Source organism: Anastrepha ludens, chromosome 6 (assembly GCF_028408465.1).
Source record: "Anastrepha ludens isolate Willacy chromosome 6, idAnaLude1.1, whole genome shotgun sequence".
NCBI classification, from domain to species: domain Eukaryota; kingdom Metazoa; phylum Arthropoda; class Insecta; order Diptera; family Tephritidae; genus Anastrepha; species Anastrepha ludens.
In genome coordinates this window covers 64,386,712-64,412,513 of record NC_071502.1, presented here as the reverse complement: position 1 = coordinate 64,412,513, position 25,802 = coordinate 64,386,712, and the positions used below count along the sequence as shown (strand labels likewise).

The 25,802-nt window shown below is 35.5% G+C and overlaps 1 protein-coding gene across 1 annotated transcript; it reads left to right on the top strand.

Annotated features, from left to right (window-relative positions):
* The first annotated feature begins 5,139 nt into the window (after positions 1-5,139).
* LOC128867093 (uncharacterized) lies at positions 5,140-5,727 on the top strand. The gene has a single exon (XM_054108191.1). The coding sequence runs from the start codon at positions 5,140-5,142 to the stop codon at positions 5,725-5,727; it is 588 nt and encodes a 195-aa protein (XP_053964166.1).
* Positions 5,728-25,802: the final 20,075 nt, after the last annotated feature.

Here is a 25,802-nt window from a genome sequence, read left to right as displayed (position 1 = left end):
GTCTGACTGTTCCCTTCCTGTCGAGCTATCCAATTTAGGAACAGCAATAATTTGTTCTTTATTATCGTATGTAATAACTACCGGTAGGCGTTCTTCTTTACTTTTACGTGTATCTAGAGCTGGCAACAGTTTTCCGTCCCAGTGGACAGTTACCGTGTCCGGGACCTTGTTTTGAAAATCAATTTTTATAGCTTCATGGATGGAGGACTTGCTTATAGGGAATTCATCCGTATTGTGCCCCAGAGCCTCAAAAGTAGCTTCAATTATTAAGACAGAATCCCTCACACTTAACTGGCACCTGTCTAATGCGGCAACTATCTTAGGAGTTATGATATTTTTCCGCATAGAAGTTTTATCGGGCTGAGAGTAGGCTTCTCTTGCGCTGGGCCTATTTTCTTCTAATTGTATTATTTTAGAATGGGAAGATGACTTTTCTAATAGTGGTTAGCAAGATTAGCACGTCGCTTTTCCTTCTCGATGATTCTAAGGCGCGTCCTTTCCTCTTTTATTGTTAGTTTTTTGTCCACTCCAGCTAAGTTACCGGGCCGACCTGGTTCTCTTTAGTGCTGCAAGAAGATCTTATCTTCATTTATTTTAATCGATTGAAGAGCATCGGCATGTGCGATGTCAAACAAATTGTTTAAGTTTGAAACAAACTCCTGTCGACGCTGTTCAAACACTTCTTGAGTTTTTTTCGCATTTTTTGCAATTGTCTCCAAACTTGGTATAAGTTAACTAGTTTCTTAACACAGTTAGATATTGATCTGGTCGGTATACGTGCCTTTTCCCAATAAATAATACACTCACGAATTGTGAGATTTGCACATTCATTGACACTTAAGTTCACTTCACGAATATTATAGAACAAAACTGCCAGTACTTGCCCGTTCGAGGGAAGTTTAGAACCGGTGATTTGATGTTTTACGTCCCCTATTAAAAATATCTCCTTTTTGGAACTTCGTAACTCCACTGACATGTTGACTACACGAAAAAAACGCGATTACTAATAAAACAAACAAGTAATTACACGCAATCAATCCGACAGTTCGCGCGCGCCGTACTATACAAGTACCGTTAGGTTTCCGCGCAACTCGGCACGGGTTGCCGTGATTCTAAATAGACGAAACTTTATTTTTAGATGTTTTGAGACCATTCAAACAAAATAAGAGGGTATGCGTTAAAAAAAAAAACACTCTAATTTTTTTGGGACACTCTAACATATACATATATATTATATAAATAATGAAATTATATTCGGGCTTTATCATTTCACATTACACTATCTCGCACAAAACGAAGTCAGTCCTCCTCCGCTTTTAATTTTTTTCGACATACCTTAAGTTTTTTTTATATCCTTGTTCACTCCGCTAGGAGGCATTGGACCTCGACAAGACTCTTCCATCGTACACGTTTCTGGGTTGTTGTTTTTTCGCCGTCTTATGTGATGTCGGCATCTGCTAGCTCGCGCAACATCGACCTTTTCCAAGTAATCTTTGGTCGGCTGCGTCCTCTGCTCCCTTGCGGGTTCCAGTCTAATGTTATTCTCGGGATGCTATCTGGTAGTTTTCAATGCGTGTGACCTATTCATCGCCAATTTCTGCGTTTGATTTGCCATAGGATGGGCTGCTCACTCATTGATCTCCACAGCGCGTCGTTGTAATGGAATTCTTCCAGAATATTCTAGAGATGATGCGGGGGCATTTATAGCTTCTGTGTGGTGGTGTTGGAGACCAGCTATGTTTCACTTCCGTACAACAATGCTGGCTTCACACCTAAGCTTAATAGCTAAGGAGCGCAAAGAAATCAGATACGAGAGTCTATCTAAATGGCAAAGGCGCTGGGATAAAACAACCAAAGGGAGATGGACATACCGACTCATTAGTGATGTGCAGGCATGGGTCGATACGGTAATGCCGACTTTTATGTGACGCAGTTCCTGACAGGACATGGTTGTTTTAGAGAATACCTCCAAAAGTATGGCCATGATGATGGAGTTATATGCTCATTTTGTGCCAAGGCTAATACAAATGCGGAGCATATTTTCTTTCACTGCCAAAGATATAATAAAGATCGAGAGTTGTTGGAGAACCAAATAACAGAACCAATAACACCGGACAATGTTGTTCCACACATGCTACAATCTAAAGAAGTACTCAATGATTTGAGACAAATGGAGAGAAGGCGAAAAAGCGAATGCATAGCACTAAATAGCTGAAATTACATAGAAGTAGATGTAGTAACTTTTCCTGTAGTAATAGATTTAGTAACTTACGGTTGTGCTGTAGGACCACTTTCTAGATAAATTTATTTGGATGCAGGTAAACTGTCGATACCAGACATAGAAACTTACCTCTCTGTGGTATGGACAGAGACATGGTGGGGGGAATATTGTTATGACAGGGATGGCTCTCTCATCAGATGACCTAAACAGTGGGTGATAACAAGCAGATGCTACTTTCGACGCATTGCATCAGGACAATAACGGATGCTGAGTTTAGTGCTCAAACCGCCTCCCGACGAATACTTAACGGTTGTACCGGGTGAATCGGTACTTTGACGGTAGGAGGTTTAGTTCGGGTTAAAGTCCTACACTGACGGGGCTAGGCTTTCGATGCTTCCTCCTCGTAAAAAAAAATCCTAAGCTGAATATTCGCAGTTTAGAGCTCCTCGAGATTTGTGAGCTCCTCCATACTGTGAGCACTCGCCCGAACGCCGCCGTTGCTTTGTTTAGCCTGCAGTTGATGTCTTCATCTGCTCCGTCATCTGTTGCAATAGGGCAGCAGAAGCTTTCGACAAATTCCACTGCGTACCCGTCAACCATTATATGTCTTGCTGTCTCATGGCGATATTAACCTCCAGTCCGACAGTGCGTGCCAGCGTGGCTAGTCTGTGCGCCTTCATTTGTCAGTGAGTTTGTGAGAGAGGACAAGTTCAGGTCCTTAAGATTTCTGGTGAAATTCCATACGACGCCTCTTTTGAGCAGGGTCTATTGGCTCATAACGTCATCTAGGACGATGACGAAGAAAAGGTGCGATAGGAAGCAGCCTGACCTTACGCCTTCATTGGTAGTGAATGGGCCGCAATACCTTAAGTGACCTTATCAGATATGTATGAGTTTGAGTATTACTAAATATGTATAAATTTAACTATTGTCTTTTAATTTATTACTGAAGAAATAATTTCACCTTTAAAGAGAAAAGTATATTTAAAACCAATTTATTTATTTTTTATTAAACCCCTTGACTAGACCCGACACCCCGGAATTTTACGAAACGAAAACGGAATTTTTTTAAAATCGGTAAACATAAACAATGGATCATAACAATCCAAAAATGTACATCCTTATTGAAGATACTCACTCATGCAAGCAACCAATTTAATTTTCGGAATTTCATATGATGTTTTGTATGACAACATGCTTTTAATACCCTTTAGATCGTCTTTCACACACTGCTATTTGCAGCTATTGGGCATTCATGTATGTGTGCACACATCGCTCATCCCTCTACTCATACATACACAAAACTCTCATGAGCTCTGAGATTTCAAAAGTAGTTTTATGAGTATGAAACTGCCCAACACTTTTGCCTACAATATTATATAACGAAATCTGTTTAGCAATAGATTAAGCCCAAACTTGTTATTATCCTTTGTTTAATGCTAATCATAAATTGCATGGCTTAAAAGCACATGAATACCTTAAACTTTACACATTTCACTTTTGTGCTACAAATTCGGTTGTTGTGAAGCAAATTCAATTCAGTTGAAACCGAAGTTGAAGCAGATAGTATTGATTCATAGAAGCATGAATGTGAACAAGTTGAATTTGTTACACAAAAAACATACAAACATATTCTTAACATATATAACATATTTTCCTTATTAACATGCATAATACCCGGCATACGCTGCTTTGCTGTTTAAGGCAAATTGTCTAACGCTTTAAGGTACACTATAATTTTTGTTTTCCAATCTTCTGTAAAAATAAGAATATTTTTCTCACTAAAGGCGACTTGTAACTGAGCATGAAAGTAAAGTTTTCTACTATGCCGAATTTTCATAAAAAAATAAATGTTTTAAAGAAATGTTATCTAAAAAGTGTCTGACCTTTATATAGTTGTAGTACATTAAGTGCTACATTATCATTCACTTAATACTGTGATAATAAGGTTTTATGGAATAAAACTCGATCACAGCGATAGCGGCCCAATTTTCTGTATTTTAATGGGTCTGTGTCATATAGCGGGTCTATTTCTTGAAGAAATATTTAAATTTATATGTTTTTTAGCTCCATGAGAACTATCGATACCGATAGCTAAAATTTGACAGCTGAGAATAGCAAACTGTGTTGACATTTCTGTTCAGTAAGGTTTGACAAGTCATTACGAGTATGAATCGTTTAACGCCAGAACAACGCTTTCAAACTGTGAATCCTTACAAAAATTAAAACTAACCGCTAAGTTCATAGAACGAAATTATTTTGAATCAGGACAATGCACCGTGTTACAAGAGCATTTTGAGGATACCTAAAACCCATTCGCCGCACTCACAAGATTTGACCCCTAATGACTTCAACCTGTTTCCAGACTTAAACAAATGCATGCATTGGAATCGTTTTTCATCAAATGATGAGGTTACAGCTGTGGAAGCATATCTTGCAGCCCTTGCGCGCTCTCACTTCAGGGATGGAATTCATTAATTGCAATCTCGTTGGAACAAGTGTATTGATGTTCAGGGAGCTTATACCGAATAATAAAGTGTATTTCAATCCATCAAACTGTGATCCTTTTGTCGAACCACAAAACTTATTGAACAACCTAGTATACTAATTAAAGAGTGAAAACTTTCACCATAGGTGCATGTAATGTATTCTACATTTCTACAGAAATGCTCTGCCACTCTTCAGACTACTTTATTGGTGTTGTGCTAATAAGCTCCTTCCGCTCAGCTGCAAGCCAAAAAAAAATTTTTTTTCGAAGCCCATTTTCATTTTACGTTACTTGTAAAGAAAAGAAATTTAAATTATTTTAATTTTACCAATTTTTCATTTATAATCCCACAGAAAACTGGCAAACCCCAATTAAAGACATTAAAAAAAGTTACTCCTTGCCGTAATTTATCACCAGATAAAACGCGACCATGGCGTTTCTTGCTTTCCATCTAACTCGGAAAACTTTTAATCCAAATGTTTTGGTAGGAAACTGGTTTGAGGAGCGTTGTGATCGCATGGTCGACAAGCAAGCCATTGTGCCAGGTGTTTACGGGCATTCCAAATGTGCCGCTGAGCAAAGCATTTATGTCACAACTTATCAGCGTCCAGTAACGGAGAAACAGGACTTACAGGAAAGTAAAAAACGAAGTTTCGTCAACAGACTTAATAGCCATGAGACCCATTTCAGAACGAAGGACTCTGATTTATACCTGAAGAACATGACGACCACATCGGATGTTGTGTATAATATACGACCAGCAAAAGTACGAGCCGAAGCCGAAGGTGGTGGGAAGCTGATAGAGAAAACTGAAGATTTGTTGGGCCCACATTATGATGCGACGGAGACTGGCCTAATTCGCAGTTTGCATTGTGAACGGATGCGCGAAGAGGCATTACGGAATCGCACCACGTATAACAGTGATTTTCCAGAGAGGCCGTTGCGACCACGCGAAAAGACTTTGCTGGAACTTCGCCGAAAATGTAAGCAGTCGCCACCATTTAGCACAGACGAGTAGAAAATGTGAAAATGGCTGACAGTGATGGTAGATTGTGGAATTGGACGAATTTACACACAAAATAAAAGTAAGCCTTCAATGGCTTTTAAAAATATAAAACACAAAATGTGTCAAGAGAAAAAAAGGTACAGTAAGTACAATCATAAATAAATATCTGCCTAATATGGTACATGTAGGTAACACTATGTTTTACTTATTAATCTTATTATACACAGAGCTACGGGTAAATTCGTCCATATAAGGTAATTTCTAATTAATTTGGTTATACGACATGGTCAAAACAAACAAATCTTTTGTGCGTAGGTCCAATTTTTTTCTGTTTTTAGTTAAAGTTTCAGTTAATTTAATTTAGTTTATGTCTCAGCGTAACCGTATTTATTGAAGCTCCTCAGTTATAGTCCGAACTTTTGCTTTCCGAAAACATAAGTTTAAGCATCATCAGCACAAGCTTGAGCCCTTCAACCATGAGCATATGTAATTTAACCGCACTTATTCCTACCGCTAATGTCTGTGGCCATTTAATACCTCTGTGGCCATTTAATACCTCTGCTTACGCGATTTCGGCCGAGTTTAAAAAAGCGCGCCAGTCATTTCTTTCTCGTGCTAGCCGAAGCCAGTTGGGCACACTAAGTCAAGCCAAGTCCTTGTCCACCTAATCTTTCCAACGCAAAGGAGGCCTTCCTCTTCCTCTGCTACGACCAGCTGGTACCGCATCGAATACTTTCAGAGCTGGAGCGTTTGTATCCATTCAGACGTCATGACCCAGCCAACGTAGACGCTGGATCATTATTCGTTGCACCATGGCTATGTCCTCGTAAAGCCCATACAGCTCATCGTTCCATCACCAGCGATATTCGCCGTTTCCAACGTGCAAAGGTCCAAAAATCTTACGCAGAATCTTTCTCTCAAACAGTCCAAGCGTCGCTTCATCGGATGTTGCCATCGTCCACGCTTCTGCGCAATACGTTAGGACGGGAATGGTGAGATCTAGTAGAGTGTTAGTTTCGATCGTCGAGAGAAGACTTTACTACTCAATTGCCTACTTAGTCGTAAAGTAACACTTGATGGGAAGAGAGATTCCACGTTAGATTTCTAGGCTGACATTGTTATCGGTGTTAGCGCTGGTTCCTAAATAAACGAAGTCTCTTAAAACCTCGAAATCATAGCTGCCAACAGTGACGTGGGTGCCGATACGCGAGTGCGCCGACTATTTGTTTGATGGATGACAAGAGATACTTCGTTTTGTCCTCGTTCACCACCAAGACCATTCGCTTTGCCTCTTTTTCCAGTTTGGAGAGGGCAGAACTAACAGCGCGGTTGTTAAGGCTCTTACAAAATATTGTGCCTGAGCGATTAAGTTCTCCGGCTTGTACGATACTCTCCAACATCAGGTTAAAGAAGTCACACGACAGCCAGTCATCCTGTCTGAAACCTCGTTTGGTATCAAACGACTCGGAGAGGTCCTTCCAGTTCTGATGGCGCTGATGGTATTGAGCAACGCGATCTTGCATATCAATATTCGGGGATACCAAATTCAGACTTCGTGGCATATAGGTAACTCTTTTTCGTACTGTGGAATACAGCTTTGAAGTCGTCGGAAAGATGGTGTGTCTCGATTCTCCTTTCATGGGTATTTCCTAAGTCTTAGCGTATTGTAAATATCTGATCGATTGTGGACTTCCCAGGTCTAAAGCCACAGTGATAGAGTTCAATCAGTTGGTTTATAGTGGGTTTCAGCCTTTCACACGCTCGCTAGAAACTTATAGAGAATACTAATCCTGCGATAATTGGCACAGGTTGCAGGATCACCCTTCTTATGGATTGGGCAGAGCACACTTAAGTTCCAATCGGTAGGCATGCTTTCATATCCGTCAATGTTTTGCATAGAAACTGGTGCATGCACCTTACCAGCTCCCCGGCGCCATGTTTGAATAGCTCAGCCGGCAGTCCGTCGGGGCCCGCGGCTTTGTTGTTCTTTAGCCGCGTTATCGCTTTTCTAACCGTGTCATGGTCGGGTATCAGAACGACTGTTCCGTCGTCAAGGATAGGGTTATCGGGATCCTCACATTCTCTCTGACATGCGCAGCTACCACTGTTTAACAGGTTCGAGAAGTGTTCCCTTCATAACTTAAGTATTCTCTGGATGTCAGTCACCAGATATACGTCTTTGTTTTTACACCCATTATGAAAATTTTCGATTTTAAAGAACCACATATCGCAAAACTCGTTTTTTTTGGTGGAAATAATCGTTCAAATGAGTCGACATTTCAAAGTTTAGTGAAAAAAATTCATGAAACTGGTTCTGTCGATGATAGAAAAAGGACTGGCAGACCAAAAACTGGACGTTCTGTCAAGAATCATTGCTGCAGCGCAAAGTGTTGCTGAACAACTTTCAACCATCAGCATCGACATCTCAAAGTTCTCAACAGTTCACGTTCTCAATGAATTGACTGTTTGGCAGATTTTACCTTTAGGCGTGCTCATGGAGGAAATATAATTTTTAAGAGTTGCATTTTGAATAAAAGTGGCAAAACATGGAAAAATCCAAATTTTTTGCAAGTTTTATTTTCACACAATATCGAGGTGCTTTTTGTGAAAGACCCTTTATTTATTATGCACGAAGTCGGCACCAATTGTAAGCAAACTCAAAAACACACAAACGTTTTCTGCGTGAGTTGGCAATTTCGTTGGCAAAGTGCTATTTGAAAACACGGAAAACAAACAAAGAAAAAAAGCTGAGACTTACAAGACTCTCAACCTAAAATATCCGCGGTTCAATCACAATCGTACTGGCTCATCAAAAAACAAAAAATCTGTAAGTTTCCGAAGAAAAAATGCGTTAGGTGCCGAAAATAATTTATCGTTATATTGCTTCATATGTACAACTTCTTATTGCAATTATAAATAGGCTGAAAATATTTGCAAAGATTTTATTAAAGAATATTAGCAAAAAATGCATCAATAACAGTTATGAATAATTTTTGTATTAATGCTGCATAGCTAGAATTATGAAGTATTTTTAAAACTCAATCTACGGTTAGTAAAAATCATTCTCCCTTTTTGAACACAAATTCGTAAAAACGCTGAATTCTATCTGGACGGTTATTTTTCGACAGCGAAAAGCGTTTAGCATGACATTTAAAAAATTGTAGTAAAACAGATCCAAATATGAAGGGCGTAATCAAAATGATCGATACCATTATACGAATTATATTTTCTTTTTAAATTTTAAATTTTCTTTTAAAATTACTCAGTAAAGGCATTTCCCCTCTTCCCTTTGGTTGGCCGACATTCAGCTTTCGAACAGCTGTCAATGACTTTTGATTTAAACTTACCATCGTCGGTATTTGCCACTGAAATCGTTTATTGTAAGATAAAAATGAACATAAAACAGAAAATGTGTTGCACTTAAAAACAATAACGAATTCAAACCAAAATTTAATTCACTATAAAAACTGCCGGAAAGCCATTTGACGCTCAAGTGGTCTTGGCGAATAAATACAGTACTGCAAGTACAGAGGCAATGAACCAAAACTGCCCAAATGAAGGACAACTTTTGCAACAGATACTTTCAATCCAACTACCATGCCACCAAGAAATGAAATAAAGTAAAAGAAGCGAATCAAATGAACAAAATGTACTAATGGAAAGAAATGAAATAGAGCGGAGCAATAGTAATAAGTTTTATTTCACTTTAATGGTGATCGTAAATATTCTGATTTTATATGTCTCTCATAGTGATTGCAGCCAGCAGCAAGTTTTTGTTTATTACCGGCCGTTATTGCGGGCATTGTAGTAATCATAGCCATTGGATTATGTTGCAGACGACAAAATAAAATACAGCAACAAAATAAAATGCCAAAGGCTATAAAAAGTAATTTAGAAATACATGGAATTGCAAATATTTCACAGACATCATTTCTCAGCCATTTTGGGAATGAATGGCGATTCATCGGACGAGCGAGGAGTGACAGAATTTTCGAGCACTTGAAGAATGAAACTTTTCATTGGTTGTTATAACAGAAAAGATGTAAAAATTATGGTGTACTGTTTTTTTTTTTTTAAGTCCATTTATTAAAAAACATGTTCTACACGATCAAGAGCGCATTCTTAACAAAAGGATGAGCATTTTAAACAAGAAAATGGCATTAAGGGGGGGGTAGGGTTTAGCGCTAAAAAAAAAACACTTTTTTTTTGAATTTTTTACAGAAATATGGCTTAAGATACTTTAATAAAATCAGTTGCATGTTATTGTACATCTTTTCAATAAGTTTTTAAAAAATATTAATAATAAAATATTGACAAATAAGCCCATGACAGAGTTTTTTTGGAGATATGTTTTTCGAGAGGTGCTCTGCGGTGCCAATCGGCATTCGTCGTAGAATCATCTGAAACTAAAAAAGTCGAATTTTTCAGTTAAAGTATGACGTAATGCTCCCCCCTACATTAATAAAATTTTTTTTTTTTCATTTTTGTAGTTTTGGTGGCAAAAAAACGTAAAACGAGCATTTTTGGCGAAAAATTTCGCCATATTTGTAAGTGAAAAACAACCTTAAAAAAAAATAAATAAAAAAAAAACAGTGTAGAGGGGAGGTATTTTTGATTTAGAAAGCGTGTGCCAAATGTGAAAAGAATCGGTTGAATAGTTTCGGAGTTGTGATTGGCACCGACTTTTAAGAAGTCGTTTCGGGAAAAACGCGTTTGAAAAAATGACACTGAGAAATTATCGATGCTCCGCATTCGAGGTAGAGTGCCTACAAAGGCTATAACTTTGAGAGTTCTGCTCCGATCCACTTAAAATTTTGACACAACATTCTTGAAATGATTTACTATAAGATAAGTGAAGAAAAAAAATTTCGATTTTGTGACCCTACCCCCCCCTTAAACCAATTATAAATAAAGAAAGTAACAACCTACCTTTAACATTGAAATATTTGATATCTTTTTTTTGGAATTATGTTTTAATGCATCTCGATAATAATAATTTCAATAAATGGCGCTTTGTAGGGTGATTGCCCGAGCTCCTCATGCATATCGTGGCGTGCGTCTAGATGTTGTGCCACAAACGGACAAAAGGAGCGGCCTACAGCTTTATGCCGCCTCTATGAGGAGCTTTGCCTTGTTGTTTTATGAGGAGCTTTTTCATGGCAGAAATACTCGGAGCATTGCCAATGGCTGCCGATGGGCGACTGCTATAGGAAAACTCTTTTTCTATCAATCAGAGTTTCATACCTGAAGTTTCAAACACGAGCACTACCGAATGCTAAAATATTAGGTTACGGTGACCGTTTACCTCGATAAGAAATTTAATGTAAGCGGTGATACGAGAAAGTGCTTACAGATATACCAACATCTCTAAGAAATTACGCTTTTGACTTGATTTTTTTATAATTTTTTTTTATCTGTATGTTTTTATGATTTCTCTACACTCTTAATAATTATTCTTGAATTAAAAATACCTAGACATAATTTTCCGATTTTAATCTATATTATAATAAAAGTGTGGAAAATCGTGAAATATAATACCTTTGGACGTTTTTAGAATTTGTTGACCTCTTTGTTTCTTTGAACTCACTAATCTCTAAAATACTGAAAGGATTTCTGTTTTACTTTGTAAAATTAAATAAAAGGGCCGACAAAAAAGTCAGAATAATGAAAACAAGCCTCGCTTAAATTATTCGATAAATTCGATATACTCGCTCGAAAGCCTTCGATTAATGAGCATCGAAAAAAGATGTGGGTGGCTACTCTTGAACAAAATCGAGAGCTCTAATTTTTGTGAAAGAAAACGCTTTACATCGTATGCAAAAGCAGTTGTCAAAAATCGCGTTGAGGAAGATTTCAATTCAAATATTCATTTTTTATAGATATTTTTTAGGAATTTGTTTTTAAAAAAATAAAATGCGATCGTTCTGATTTTATAGTAGTTATTATTGACATCAAATAGTATACAAAAACATTTTTTTTTTACATATTTTTTTGTAGCAAGGTGGCACCAAAGTAAGCGTCTTAAAAGAAAGATAGGTGGCTTGTCGACAGGATTTTGGCTCTTCAAGACATCTGAAACGAAAAGTTAAACTGATTATTATTATGTAGGCTTATCATTCTGGCAGTTTCAATCTTAAAACTTATTGCCCTAAAATTAAATAGGCTAGAAAACTGCATTCCTATAGAATTCCTAAATATTCTAATAAAAATTGAATAATTTGAAGACAATTATTTGGTTTAAAATTTTGTTACATTTTTTTTGAATCTTTAACAAAGTTTGGAACTTTAATTTATAAGATTTTTATGATATGGTAAACTTTTCATTTTTATAAATAAAATCTTAACGCAAAAAATTATGCATGAAAACATATTTGGAATGTTGTAAAAGAATGAAGTGGCTTAATTAAATGAGAACAAATTCACATGTTAAGCCTAATTATCCGTCCGTCCATCCATGTGATGTTACATGAAACTATATTATATGTATGTATAAAGTATCTCATTATCTATGGATTAGTTTGATTTCAAGAATTAAAAGAATGCCCAAATTAAATTTTATTAAAATGTTGGCAAGTATACCATATATACATAATTCGGTCCTTACCATGTTTCGAAGTTCGTTACTTGTTTTAGATTTTTTTGTCAGAGTAAAAAAAATCAATTAAAAATTTTTGCATTATTTTAGTTCAACAAGCCTTAAAATTTTAGTGTAGGAAATCAAGTGTCAAATCACGGGATTCGTTTTAAAATTCTTTCTGAAGATGGTTCTGCCAATTCGCTCGCATGTTTCCTAGAGCCCAACGAGCAGCAAAGCGCAATAAATTTGTCGGCAATTTAATTTACTAGGAACGAAATCTTATGGCTGAAAACAGATGTTAATAATATGTATAATTTCGAGCTGGATGAAATTTCGCATAGCATTCAATATGAGGAAAAGAAATTTGTGTGCATAAGAATGATTCAAATTAGGTTTAGTTTAGGTTTAGGCATAGGTTTTTCAATGTTTCATTTTTATAAAAATGTTGCATACTTATATGCAGGTGCACTTAATTAATATATCAGAAAAGGTTTAATATACCTAGCACTTCACATATTTCACAATTTTTGGCCTTTAAAATATATCCCAAATTGAGAATAGACTTTTGAAGTAAACCCTCTATTGCATGAATTAATATTGTAAAAGGTTGAAAACCAAATTGTTTCACCGTGGAAATAGCTTTATTTAGTTATCAATAAAACATATTAAAAGAAAAATAATGAACAAGTTTTACATTTTGTTTATGGATCCAGTAATTGTAAAGTAAAGAAAACATTTGAACGGAGCCAAACTTATTATCCATCGAGGGAGATGAGTATATCGACTCCATGAAAATATATACAATATATATATTTTTTTTTTTTAAATAAATTTTTACTCTGTTTTTGTTTTTGTCAAATGAATCACTCGCACTTCAATTCTACTTTTCCCCCACTTGCAAAACAGTGAGGTTATTTGGAAATGTCATAAATTTATAAACAATTTTTTTTTACGCTTTATTATTACTAAATATATATTTGATAGATTGAAATAGTTAGAACTATTTTATAAAAAGTAGTTTGTAAATAAAATTATATCAAAACTGCAATACCATATATGGGCTCATATGCGGTAAAGGGTTAAGGAGGGAGAAGTTCTTTTAGGTTGGTGAACTTTATGGAATGACCTTGATTGACCTTGACTGATTTAAAGCAATTCTCAATACCAGTATACATTATTCTACTTGAAGATGGCTCCCATCTGTTCCCTTGGGTCACCTTACATTCGAAGGAGTATAATTCATAAATTATATTCTGCACCGAAAACCCTCAATAACTAGAATCGTTGATGCAGGGCTCATTTGGTCTTAAGACTCCCTGTCTGTAGTTTACCTAAACTTGGACACAAAATTTAGCTGAACAGTGATTCAGCGCTTTCCCTGATAGCAACCGGCTAGGCTGAGAACGAGCCAGAGCACGTCGACAAAAAAAAGTTCCGGGTATTTATAAATTCTGCAAGTTTTTAGCAAGCATGTGCTATCAACCTTCACAATAGCATGTCTCTAACTTTACACAGCACCCTTGCTAATTCTAGGAAGTTAACCCGTTAAGAACCAGAACGGATTCCGCAAAATCATATACGCTACCATGATGAGATTCCTTGAGATATGAATTTCGATATAGAAAATACATGGTGGGTACGGCAACGTCGGAATGTCTATCTAACTCTAGGATACCAGCATAAAACCATACACTTGCTGTCTATCCCACACATGTGCAATATACCTTCTGTTCAAATATGAACGAGACGTTATCAATAAAACGGTCCGCGGGTGACATATGGCAAAAATAATTTTTTTGTTTTTTGGTAGGACTGTTATAAGCTTACATGGCAAATTTCAGCGTGATATGTCACATAGTTTGTTTTCTGTGCTACTGTAAACAAGTCAAGCTCGAGTGTGTTCTTCGAATTCTCTTTTATGACTTCAATTGTCTCAAAATGTTTTCCACGGAGCGGCAACTTGAGCTTGGGAAACAGGAAAAAGTCACATGGAGACATAACAGGCGAATACGGTGCTTGCGGAACGATATTAACATTATTTTTGTTCAAATAATCGCGAACAAGACGTGATATGTGAGCTGGTGATGCAAGAACAATGACTTGTTGTCCCACAATTCCTTCCTTTTAAGACGAATGTTCTCGCGCAAACGCTTTAAAACGTCTAAATAATATTCAGCGTTAACCGATCGGCCTTGCGGAAGGAACTTCGAGTGCACCACACCTTCGTAATCGAAAAAAACAGTCAGCATAACTTTAATTTTTGAGGGACTTTGGCGTGGTTTTTTGGGTTGATGTACGGCCCTCTTTGAACGATTTGCACCACTGGAAAACACGTGCACGCGATAGAGCAGAGTCCCCATAGGTTGTCTGCAACATTTTTAAGGCGTCTGAAGCCGAAATTTTGTTGGAATAACAAAATTTCAAACAAATTATTTGTTCAACTTGAATTTCCATCGTTAAATTCGAAGAACACACTCGAGCTTGACTTGTTTACAGTAGCACTGAAAACAAACTATGTGACATATCACGCTGAAATTTGCCATGTAAGCTTATAATAGTCCTACCAAAAAAAAAAAAAATTATTTTTGCGATATGTCATCCGCGGACCGTTTTATTGATTACGTCTCGTTCATATTTGAGCAGAAGGTATATAAAAAAACGTTCAACTTTGCCTTCAAATGCGATTTGATCATCCACGCGATGGTCGCTCCCACTGCTGACTTTGTAGACGCTACTTGGGGATCTTTATCACATATCAACATCTCGATCAATATCTGTAACGCGGTAAATTAAATTTCTGCATACCGAATTTCATTCATTCTTACTTTCGAGAGGCCCGAATAAAATTAAAACCAAAAGTGCTATCGACTTCAACTATCGCCTGAAAGTAAAAAGAGACCCCCTTTTGTCAGACGTATACGAACCACGCAGTGTGGCCAGTTGCGGAGTTATAACTCGCTTTCCGGAATTAATTGTTAAGTCTTGGAACACAATTTCCTAATTCTAGTAGATCCTGTCGGACAATTCCTTCAATTACAGTCAGCAAATATTTGGTGGTCATACTTACAAAAGAAATATATGGATCGAAAATGCCATCCGTTCAAAACCCTGTGTAGGATTTTCAATCCTCAGATGGAAAATTTTACTCAGCGTCGTAGCAACTGATAGGGAAATGCGTTTCATCAGAAAACGGTTTTTTGGATGAGTTTTTAGTTAATATTTTGAAATTTCCATGCCAAATTCTCTAAGCTTAGTGCGTGAAATAAAAATTGTTGTATAGAGTAGAACTCCACATACCTCAAGGTTGATAAATTACCAGGTTTGGTCATCAGTTATGAAGAAAACCGACTTTAAGCTAGTAACTTCAGCTGCTACATCACCGGGGAATGGGGGCAGAAATCTGTCCGTTGATTTCACACTTATTCGCACACTCGTCCAAATTAGTCGTTGCTCAGATGGGAACAAGTAACAGGAGCATATACTGTGTTGATTTTTTTCGTATATCACCAACACAATCTTAATTTTTTCGTAAGCAATTTTTTTTTCAATGTTCCGTTTACGCCCACCAATTTCTTCAAAATCTCTGAGAGCCGATTCTGATTTTAGTCACACAACTAAACAATTTTTCCACTATGAGATATAGGGGTCTTGAGGAACGCGATACTCGCTCGAGCCACGTTCATTGCTCAACTACTCACATGTTTGTTCGAAATTTTCAAGCTTTTGAATGAATTGAGCAGCTAAACAAAAATTTTATTTGCCAACAGTTCTTTTCTTCTCCAACGACGTTTCCAACGACTAAAGTTATCAAATTATTTAATTTACTCGAAAAAGCTCGATATACTCGAGCACACATCGAAAACTTTCGAGTAATGAGCATCAAACAGGTGTGTGTGCACTCGTTGCTCATTCGCCTGGCCTAGGTTATTCGAAAATGTGCGAACAAAAATTGAGATACCTAGTTTCTTGTGAAAAATATAATTAAAAAAAATTTTGTTTGTTCAAAATGTTTGGGAAAAGCTTGTTTTGTTCTTTAAAAAATTAAAAAAATTTCGACAAGTTTTGACTATTTATTCATGTAGTTTTTAAATTATTTCTTATTAAATTATAAGCAGCACTATGACAAAGATCATATTAATCCAATAGTTTAAAAAATCAATAAATTCTCATCCGAATTTCCAAAAAAAAATTTAAAATCTTCAAATTAAAAGCAAAATGTATAATCCACCACATTTTAGTATAATAAAGAGGTAGTTTAAAAGGGCTCAGAATTCTTGCTGATTTTTGATAATTTAAAATAAAGAATTAAAGAAATAAAGTGTCGCGCATTTTCTTAATATAAAAATAAATTTCATGAATTTGGGAAGAAATGCCGCAACACCGTCAAGGAAAAGAATTTAAAAAAATCAATGGGTCTTCAAACTTGTTGTACTTAAATTTAATCAGCCCTAAAGGCTATTTTTCTTTTCAATTCTGATTGAAAGTTTTGAAATGTTTATGTGAATTTTGCCAACTTTCCAAATTTTTTTATAAAGTTTGAAATACAAATGTAGATATATGTTTTTCTTGTTAGGCAATGAGGTATACTTTAATAAAAAAAGAAATTTAAAATAAGAATAGTACTCTAAATTGATCAAAATAATGTTTTTTCGCGGGCTGCTCTCTAAATCCATTTATTTCCTTCGGCTAAGATATGATACTGACTTGTAACAAAGTTGTTATGCTATAGAGACGTATGTCTATATCAAAACAACAACAATAAATTATGTTGCATTTGAGTCACCTTGTGTTTGCGCAATAGTAAAATAGAATCAAAAAGGCAACAATAAAAAGTAAGAACCACAATAAAGATGATAATAATCTAAAGCGTTTACGAGGCCATAACACACCGCGCAGAACTATTAAATGCTCCTGTTCCAGCCTCACTCCCAATAAAATTTTTCCCCAATGGTTGAGGAATGGTTACAGCACACGCACCGCTAATAAACGTAAATTGTAAAAGAGCAGCTGTATAAGCAAAACCAAAAAAGCACATTGAAATGAACCGCAACAAAAGAATAACTTTCACCTCACCTCAAAACAAAGGCAAACCAACAAAACACAAAAAATAAAAAAAATAAATTAAGGCAGCTCGCAAAATTGCTTACGTGTCCGCTGGCAGAGACCGACCGACCGACCAAACGTTTGGATAATTGGGTCGCTAGGCGCCTGTCAGTTGACTTCACGTCTGACTGACGGGATGTGCACGTTTCCACGGAGGATGTGGGCTGATCAGCGATGCCTGCACGCCAGCAATAAACACTTGCACACACACCTACATGCACATAAACACCTACAAGCGACACGCTCACTTTGTAATACTAAATGCCAGAATGATAACCAGAAAGTAGAGCCCAGGCAGTGATTTCTCTTCTGTTTTTTTTTTTTTTTTTGGTTTCCTTTCTTCACATAACCGATAAAATATATTTACGATTATTACTTTTATTCATGATTTAATATACGTGAGCAAAATAAGATGCACACGTGCCGATAAGTTGTGATAGTGTGCGTTTTTTTTTAATGTTGGCATTGGAAGGATATTAGTTCAGAGGTAGCGGGGCAAATGTGCGCACTTTTGCGTCACTGCCAGAGGAGGTCGACATCATATTCCGAAAATATTCAAGCCATCAAATAGGAATACGAAATGAAATTTCATTTAAGAGCTATTAAGAAACATTGACTGGGAGCAGAAGACTCACTTTGAGTTAAGAATTGAGAATTTCAGGAAGCGTAGTTCAAAGTTAATGCTTTTAAAAACTCATTTGTAACTACATCATGTGCCCTCAAAGTTGCAAATATAAATTAACTACTACTTTAATTAATTTTTTCTTTGTCCTAAAATTAGCGTAAGGCAGAATCAATTCTTTTTTTTATGTATCTATACTAGATACTGAAACGAACTTAGTACCAGAAGTTAAATTGAACAATTTTTGTAGGGATAAATCATAGCATTCAGTGTTTAGTTCCGAACAATTATCATGTCTCGTATTTGGATAACCTAAACAAGTACCAAAAACTATCTAAACACATGGAAAATGCCTTGATGACCGACGAAAATGGCATGTACTAAACAAATTATTTAAAATAAAATTTGGTTTCAGAAGGCATGAAAATTACTCTTTTTATTCAGCCTTCAAAGACGCGTTAAAAGTTAAAACAAAGCTTTAAAGTAAATTATCAAAATTAAAAGTTGGTCAGTTATCGATTAAAATTACTTTCCACATCATAACTGACAAGAGGATAATACATTAAAAAGAAAGTATGTCATTGGAAGTCCTAGTTTTTCGTATTTATTATTCAAGGCGAATCCATTCAAGGTTATAGTAGTAGTACAAAAACAAAATGTACATTTATTTTATTTTTACTTTTTGCCTATGGATTGTCAAAGCAAGCTGATTATTTTTAAGGCCAAAGAACTAGCCAAGGCGAATCTATTAAAGGAAGTGTTGGTGAAACAGCTGATTTGTTTTTTCTTTCGCCGTGTTCATGTGGCTGTCAGCCCAGAATGAACCAAGGCGAATTCATTCCTTGTTTTCTACTTTGCTAATACTTTGCTTTGACAATCAAACGTATAAAACATTGTTGTTGATCTAGTGTCAGTACCTTTAATGAATGCGCCTTCGAATTAGCTTTAATGGAAATAATTTATTTTTAGAGCATTATTGATGATTTGAATGAAAAATTCAAACAAAATCGTATAATAATTTTGCTTTAATTGTTCAAATGCAATCTTTTTATAAACTCCAGTGGATGCAAAGATGAGATATCATAAAATATTATGTATCAACCATAAAAATAAAATTCCGCTCCAAATCAATGATTCTTACATACATATGGATATAAGGTCATTTCGACGAATTTGCATCCGGCACACTTTGCATCGAAACTAGAAAAAATTGTCATTTACCGTTTCTAGACCCGCTTGCCTATCTTTAAAGACACATTTTTTTGGTTTTTCATTCAAAATTATTTTTCATAAAAACATGCTGAACAATTGTACAGAATTTCCAGCTTAAAATGTACAAAACAAAATATGTAAATAAACACCTCATTTTTACAATCCTTACCCGATGGTTTAGAAATTTCCAAAAATCGATATTTTCTGTTTTCGATATTTCGAAAGTGTAGTAGGAGGGGTGCCTTTTATATTTCGGGATTAGACAACAAAAATAAATTTTAATCATCGAAAATCACTTTATTGTTTTTCAAAATATTCTCCATGAAGATCTATACTCTTTTGCATACGTTTGAACCAATTGTCGAAGCACTTTTGCCACTCTGAATGAGGTACCTCCAAAACATGCATTCTGAATGCCCCAACCGCTTCTTCAGGTGTCGAAAAACGTTGACCTCTCAGTTTGTTTTTTACGTACGGGAATAAAAAGAAGTCATTCGGTGCCAAGTCAGGACTATACGGCGGATGACCCATTAATTCGATGTTTTGGGTGCTCAAAAATGCAGTTGTTTGAGCCGATGTGTGAGAGCTCGCATTGTCCTGGTGAAGAGTGATCCGTCTTTGGCGATTGGTTTTCCTAATTTCTTGGAAGACAACTGACAAACAAATGGTTGTGTACTACTCAGAATTTACTGTTCTGCGTTGTTCTAGTGGTACAGTTGCGACATGCACAGTTTTTCCGAAAAAAGAGGCGACCATTTGCTTGGAAGTGCTTCGTGCGCGAACCACTTTTGTTGGATTTGGTTCATCTTGAAACACCCATACAGACCACTGCTGCTTACTTTCGGGCTCATACGCGTAAATCCATGATTCATCACCTGTCACGATGTCATAAACGTAGTTCGAAGCCCCGCGATCGTATTTTTTGAGGATTTCCTTAGACCAATCGGCACGAGCCTTTTTTTGAGCGATTGACAAATTGTGTGGGATCCAACGCGAACAAATTTTTTTAACAGTCAAATGTTTATGCAATATTGAATGTATGCTGGTGCCACTAATGCCTAAGATTGTCTCAATCTCACGATAGGTCACATGACGATCTTGCAATATCAGTTCGCGCACAGCATCAATGGTTTTCGGAACAACACCTGATTTTGGACGACCTTCACGAAATTCGTCTTGGAGTGAACTACGACCACGATTGAATTCACCATACCATCGATAAACACTGGTCCTTGATGGAGCTTCATCACCAAAAAATGAATTAAGTTCATCCATGCAATGTTGCTGAGTCAATCCACGTCGAAAGTTGTAAAAAATAATCGCACGAAAATGTTAACGATTTAATCCCATTTTTGGACCGAGATGAATCTTTTAAGATACTGTAAACAACACAAATAGCGCTGGTATTTCAAAATGTTCTGAGTACGTAAACGCCAAAAAATTTCAAACTTTGCGATACAGCTGTCAGTTGCCAGATTGCAACACCAGGGTTGCCAAATCCCGACGTATAAAAGGCAGCCCTCGTATCTTAAGAATATACTGTAGAATTTTCATGCGGAGAGCGCTCCACGCGCTCCTGTACCTCAAACTTTAAACTCATTTATCTCAAAACGACTTTCTTCGGCTCGGTGTTGTCATAAAACAAAAAGATTATTCAACCGAATAGTCTAAAATTTTAATATGTTGCTCACAACATCAACTCGAATCACATTATTATTTCAATTATATCGTATTTTTTTTTATTATTGTAAAAAACTGAAAAAAACCGATTTTTAGAGTGTCAAATTCAAAACCGCGCCATTTTGTCAAATTTTCTTTTATTCTAGTATGGGACATAGCTACAGTTATACTGAATACAAATTTTTTTAGTTTTTGTTTTTCAGATAAATAGAAGAGCCAATATGGACAACACAGCCCAGGTCCATTTTTCGGGATTATTAAAATTTAAAAATGTTTGTTCCATTTAGGTATGTAAAATAAGTTAAATAAAAAGGCTAAAAATTTAAATATCGCCTTCCATTTTTCTTTATTGTAAAAACAAGTTCCTAAAAATACCCTAAATTTTCGAGCTCTAGACCACCGGGACCCCTTAAGCCAAACAAAAAAAACGAATCAACTTGAACAGATTCGCCTTAAAATGCAATGATAGCGGATGCTTTCCATTTCAATTCAACCGGGCTATTCGGGTCATGTTCTTCGATTTCGATGTAACTGAAATATGTTGCTCTCTGGTCAAAACAATGAGACACGTATTTTTTTGTTCGCCCGAAAAAAAATTTTTTCAAGAGTTGTCGGCAATTTGGTTTTTCGGCTCCAACTCGATTTTTTTTAATTATATAAGCAAAGTTTTTTTTTTAAATGCCCATAACTTAGTCAAAAATGAACCGATTTTAATAATTCTGGGTTTAAAATGATCGTCATTACTTACACGAGCGACTTCATGTAGAAACAATTGCAAAAAAGTAGTTGAAAAATTTTTATTTAGCAAAAAGAAAAAAAATTGAAATTTTTTCGAAATTCAATATTTCAAAAAGTGTATTTTTTTTTTTACAACTTTTTCCAAATCAAAAGGACATCTCAAACTTTAATTGAGCTGAATGCCTAGTAGCTAAAATGAGTTGTTCTTGAGTAATGAATTTTTGAGCAAAAAACCTGTTTCGCACTTTTTGTTTTTTGCAAAATAAAACATTTTCAACGTCTTTTTTGCAATTGTTTCTGCATGAAGTCGCTCGTGTAAGTAATTACGATTATTTTGAACCCAGAATCATTCAAATCGGTTTATTTTTGACTAAGTTATGAGTAATTAAAAAAAATTTTCTTATATAGATTCTTTCCATTTCAATTCAAAAGGGCTATTCGAGACATGTTCTTCGATTTCGATGTAACTCAAATATGTTGCTCTCTGGTCAAAATAATGAGACACGTATTTTTTTGTTCGCCCGAAAAAAATTTTTTTCAAGCTTTATCGGCAATTTTGTTTTTCGGCTCAAAATCGATTTTTTTTAATAATATAAGAATTTTTTTTTTTTAAATAATTTTGGGTTTAAAATGATCGTCATTACTTACACGAGCGATTTCATTTAGAAACAGTTGCAATAAAGTATTTGAAAATTTTTATATTTATTTCCAAAATGTCTTCATCAAAATGTACACGAAACAAGACTCGGTAAATTCACGTTAAGTCTTACGAGAACGCAAAGATTTCGAAATATGCGGAGTTGATAGCTGACATAAAATGGGTACCAAAGAGATGGAAACAATAGCGGTATGCTGCCATTTTGGAAGAACAATTTGGAGCAGTAAGCAAAAAGAAAAATATATTATTTAAGCATTTGAAAAAAACTTAACAATTATTGAAATATTAAATTCCCAAAAAGTAATAAAATTTGGCAAGAACTATCAAATAATTTCTAAAAAGTTACGCGACAGTAGCAGGAAAAATTACTATGACTAAATAAATTACGAAAAATGAATCAAACACTTTTCTCTTTCAATGCTTACAGTGTATTTATAATTTACGTAACTTAGGAATTCAAAATCAACAGCTCTTCAGGTTTCTTAAGGCTGCAGTAATCATTTGTACAGGTTTCTCAATTCGCAGTTTGCTCTTAAGTTTGTTAAGTTACGTTTAAGTTTGGAATAATTAAACTATTAAGGGGCACGGGTGGAACTTTTATTTTGAAAATAATTGTTTCTGTTGAAAGTAAATTTCAGTGAACAACAGAAACAATCAAACAGCAAAAGTTTTTGTCAGACCAAAATAAATTTGGAATTTAAATTTAAATGTGTGAGTGAATATTTCTCATACAATTTTTGTTATTTCAATAGCCGAGGATCTACATAGCAGTAAAATGAATGTGGCATCTCATAAAGAGCGGTGCCCTGATCATTATGTAAATAATCTTGCAGTACCCTAAAACAAGTTAGACAGAAGAACACTTACTCTGCTTTTTTTGATTTGTTTTCTCTCCGATTAAATTGGAAATCATTCAAACTCAGCTATTTGAAAAGAAATACAGTGAGAGCAGATTGAAAATAAAGCGCTCGAAACTTTTAAAGATAACTCATTCTTAAAATAATTCAATTCTCCAAAGTATTTCCCAACACTACTCTAAACCAATTTCTTCAAGTTTTGGGCTACAAAAAAAGTAATCTTCTAAAAAGCAGCAACGATAACAATGAGAGAAATGGTCGTCTATAATGTAGATTACTCCCAAAACACATCGAAAAGGAGTGGTATTACGAGTAATAATGAAAATCGACTGCGAAAAACTTTGAAATGGAATTCGGAACTCCTGATATAATTGAAAGTCGCATTTTTATTGAGTGTCATGTCACATGTTTTTGTACAACACCTAATACTTTCTGCTGTGCCACCTCGCATAAGAGCGCATGACAGGGATTTTTTCCACATTAATCTTATCCCCGCGTTCCCGCCTAACATTTCTTATTTTTTCATAGTAGGCTAACATTTGCAAACATTTTTGGTTCAATTTTCATAGCGCCATGACTCCAATTGCGGCATTTATGGTTATGACTTACATAATTATGCGACATTTAAAAACAGTTATAAAACGCAAAATGAAGATCAAAACAATCGAGGATCGCCAATAAATCAATACACTAGTTTCACAATGACTTTTAACAGTAAACCAGCTTGGCCTCCAATAAAGATTTTCGTGAAATCCGTTTCGCACTTTATGAGTTAAGGGGGTAGTATGGTATTTTTTTTTTTTTTCATTTTTTTTTTTTTTTTTTTTTAAATTATTCTATAACATCTTAAGATTATTGTGTGAAAGTTTGAAGTGCATTAGAGTAAAATTGACAAAGACACAAAGGATTAAGTATCTACCTCTCCAACCGGATTTCACGCTGCCGAAAATCTTTAAACTGTAGATTCATATCTACTGCACCGATTCTTTTCAAATTTGGTTTTTTTGTTTCTTTACTTTATTCACGAGGTAATGACGTCGAGTTTTTTTTTTTTTTTTAATTTTGTCATATTTTAAAACAACAAAGTTTTCAAGTTTTTTTTATGAAAAATCGGTGTTTTGACTTCAAAGCGCTTTTAAAAATTAAAAAAAAAAAAAAAAAAAAAAAATTCGACGTTGTTACCTGCGAAACTTTATTAGCTGATGAAATCAATTTGGTTTTTTGATTTTAGTTGATCCAGTAATGAGTTCTGAGGGACACCGCAATAAAACTTTTTTATGAGACGTCCGCGAAGATTCGCTGCCACCAACTCATTTCTTCATAAAAATCAATGAAAATTTCACACAATATTCTTTAAATATGACTTTATAATGAAGTAATTTTAAAATTTTGAATAAATTAACTGTGTCGACAAAAAAAATTTCGAAAAATATGCTTGTTTTACACCGAATTAACCATACTACCCCCTTAAGGCCTCCGTATACTTAATCTAAGATTTGTGCAGCTCAAGCTAACACCCGACGAAGTTGAATTGTCTCACTCGTCGTCAGCTGTGTGTGAATTTCTGACAAAGGGTAATTTTTTTAATTTATTAAGCAGCCCGTGACTATTTTCCAATCCCGAAAGTACATTTGGCGATGAAAGGATTACCATTAATAACAGCGTTCCTAGAAACGGCTTCGTATATAACTTGGAAAATAATGAAAAATTGTGTTTTGAAGCAAAAACGATGAATGCCTACCCCTCTTGAATTTATTATAAAGGCATCACATATTGAGAAGTTTTGATTATTTATCTATTTATTTTTTGAGCCTTGTATAAGATTGATAAAAATCCGACAACATGTTTATAAAAATTTCAAAAAGAATTAAAAAAGAAATTCGGTGCACAGCTTTATGGCCCATTAAATTTTAGTGTAACAAAACAGAAGTTTGAAGTCACTCAAAGTTAATTTTTGATATCTTTCGCCTTTACGATTTTTCGCATTTTCTCAGAATACAAAAAAAAATGGTGCATTCGTTATGGGTTATATATATGTGTTTTTAAAATTAAATTCTGGGCAAAACTAAAAAAAAAATTAATAAGTAATTGGCGCGTTAACTTCTGTTAGGTGTTGGGCCGAGCTACTCCTCTTGTTTGCGTTGTGCGTCATGATGTTTCTCCTCAAATCGAGTGACCTACAGTTTTAAGCCGACTCCGAACAGCAAATGGTTTTTTCTGTGGAGCTATGATATTAAAAACATTTTGAAGATTATGGACGAAGATTTGAACTTATGCACTCCCGAATGGTAGTCACGCACCAACCCATTCAGTTACGTCGGCCGCCTCTGGGCAAAACTAGACATTGTCAAATGTGATTCAGTTGGATTTTGGAGCAGAAGCTGTAAATTTCATGTTTTTCGAGGCACCAGCTAAAAATACTTAAATGAGACCCCTAAATTTATGTACACTATTTTGCACTCCCTTATTCGCCTTCGTTTCTGCGGTTCCATAGAAACTACTCCGGCGACAATGACAAACTTGTGAATAACGAGCTCAAATTTTTTGTTCTATGAAGGCGCATTTCAGTTGGAGGGAAGCAAAATGCATAGAAAACGACACTATCAGTGGGCAGGGGGACTGCGTGGAGCTGTAAAGAGT

Coding starts and splice junctions, on each gene's coding strand:
- LOC128867093 (XM_054108191.1), top strand. CDS start 5,140: ATGGCGTTTCTTGCTTTCCATCTAACTCGGAAAACTTTTAATCCAAAT.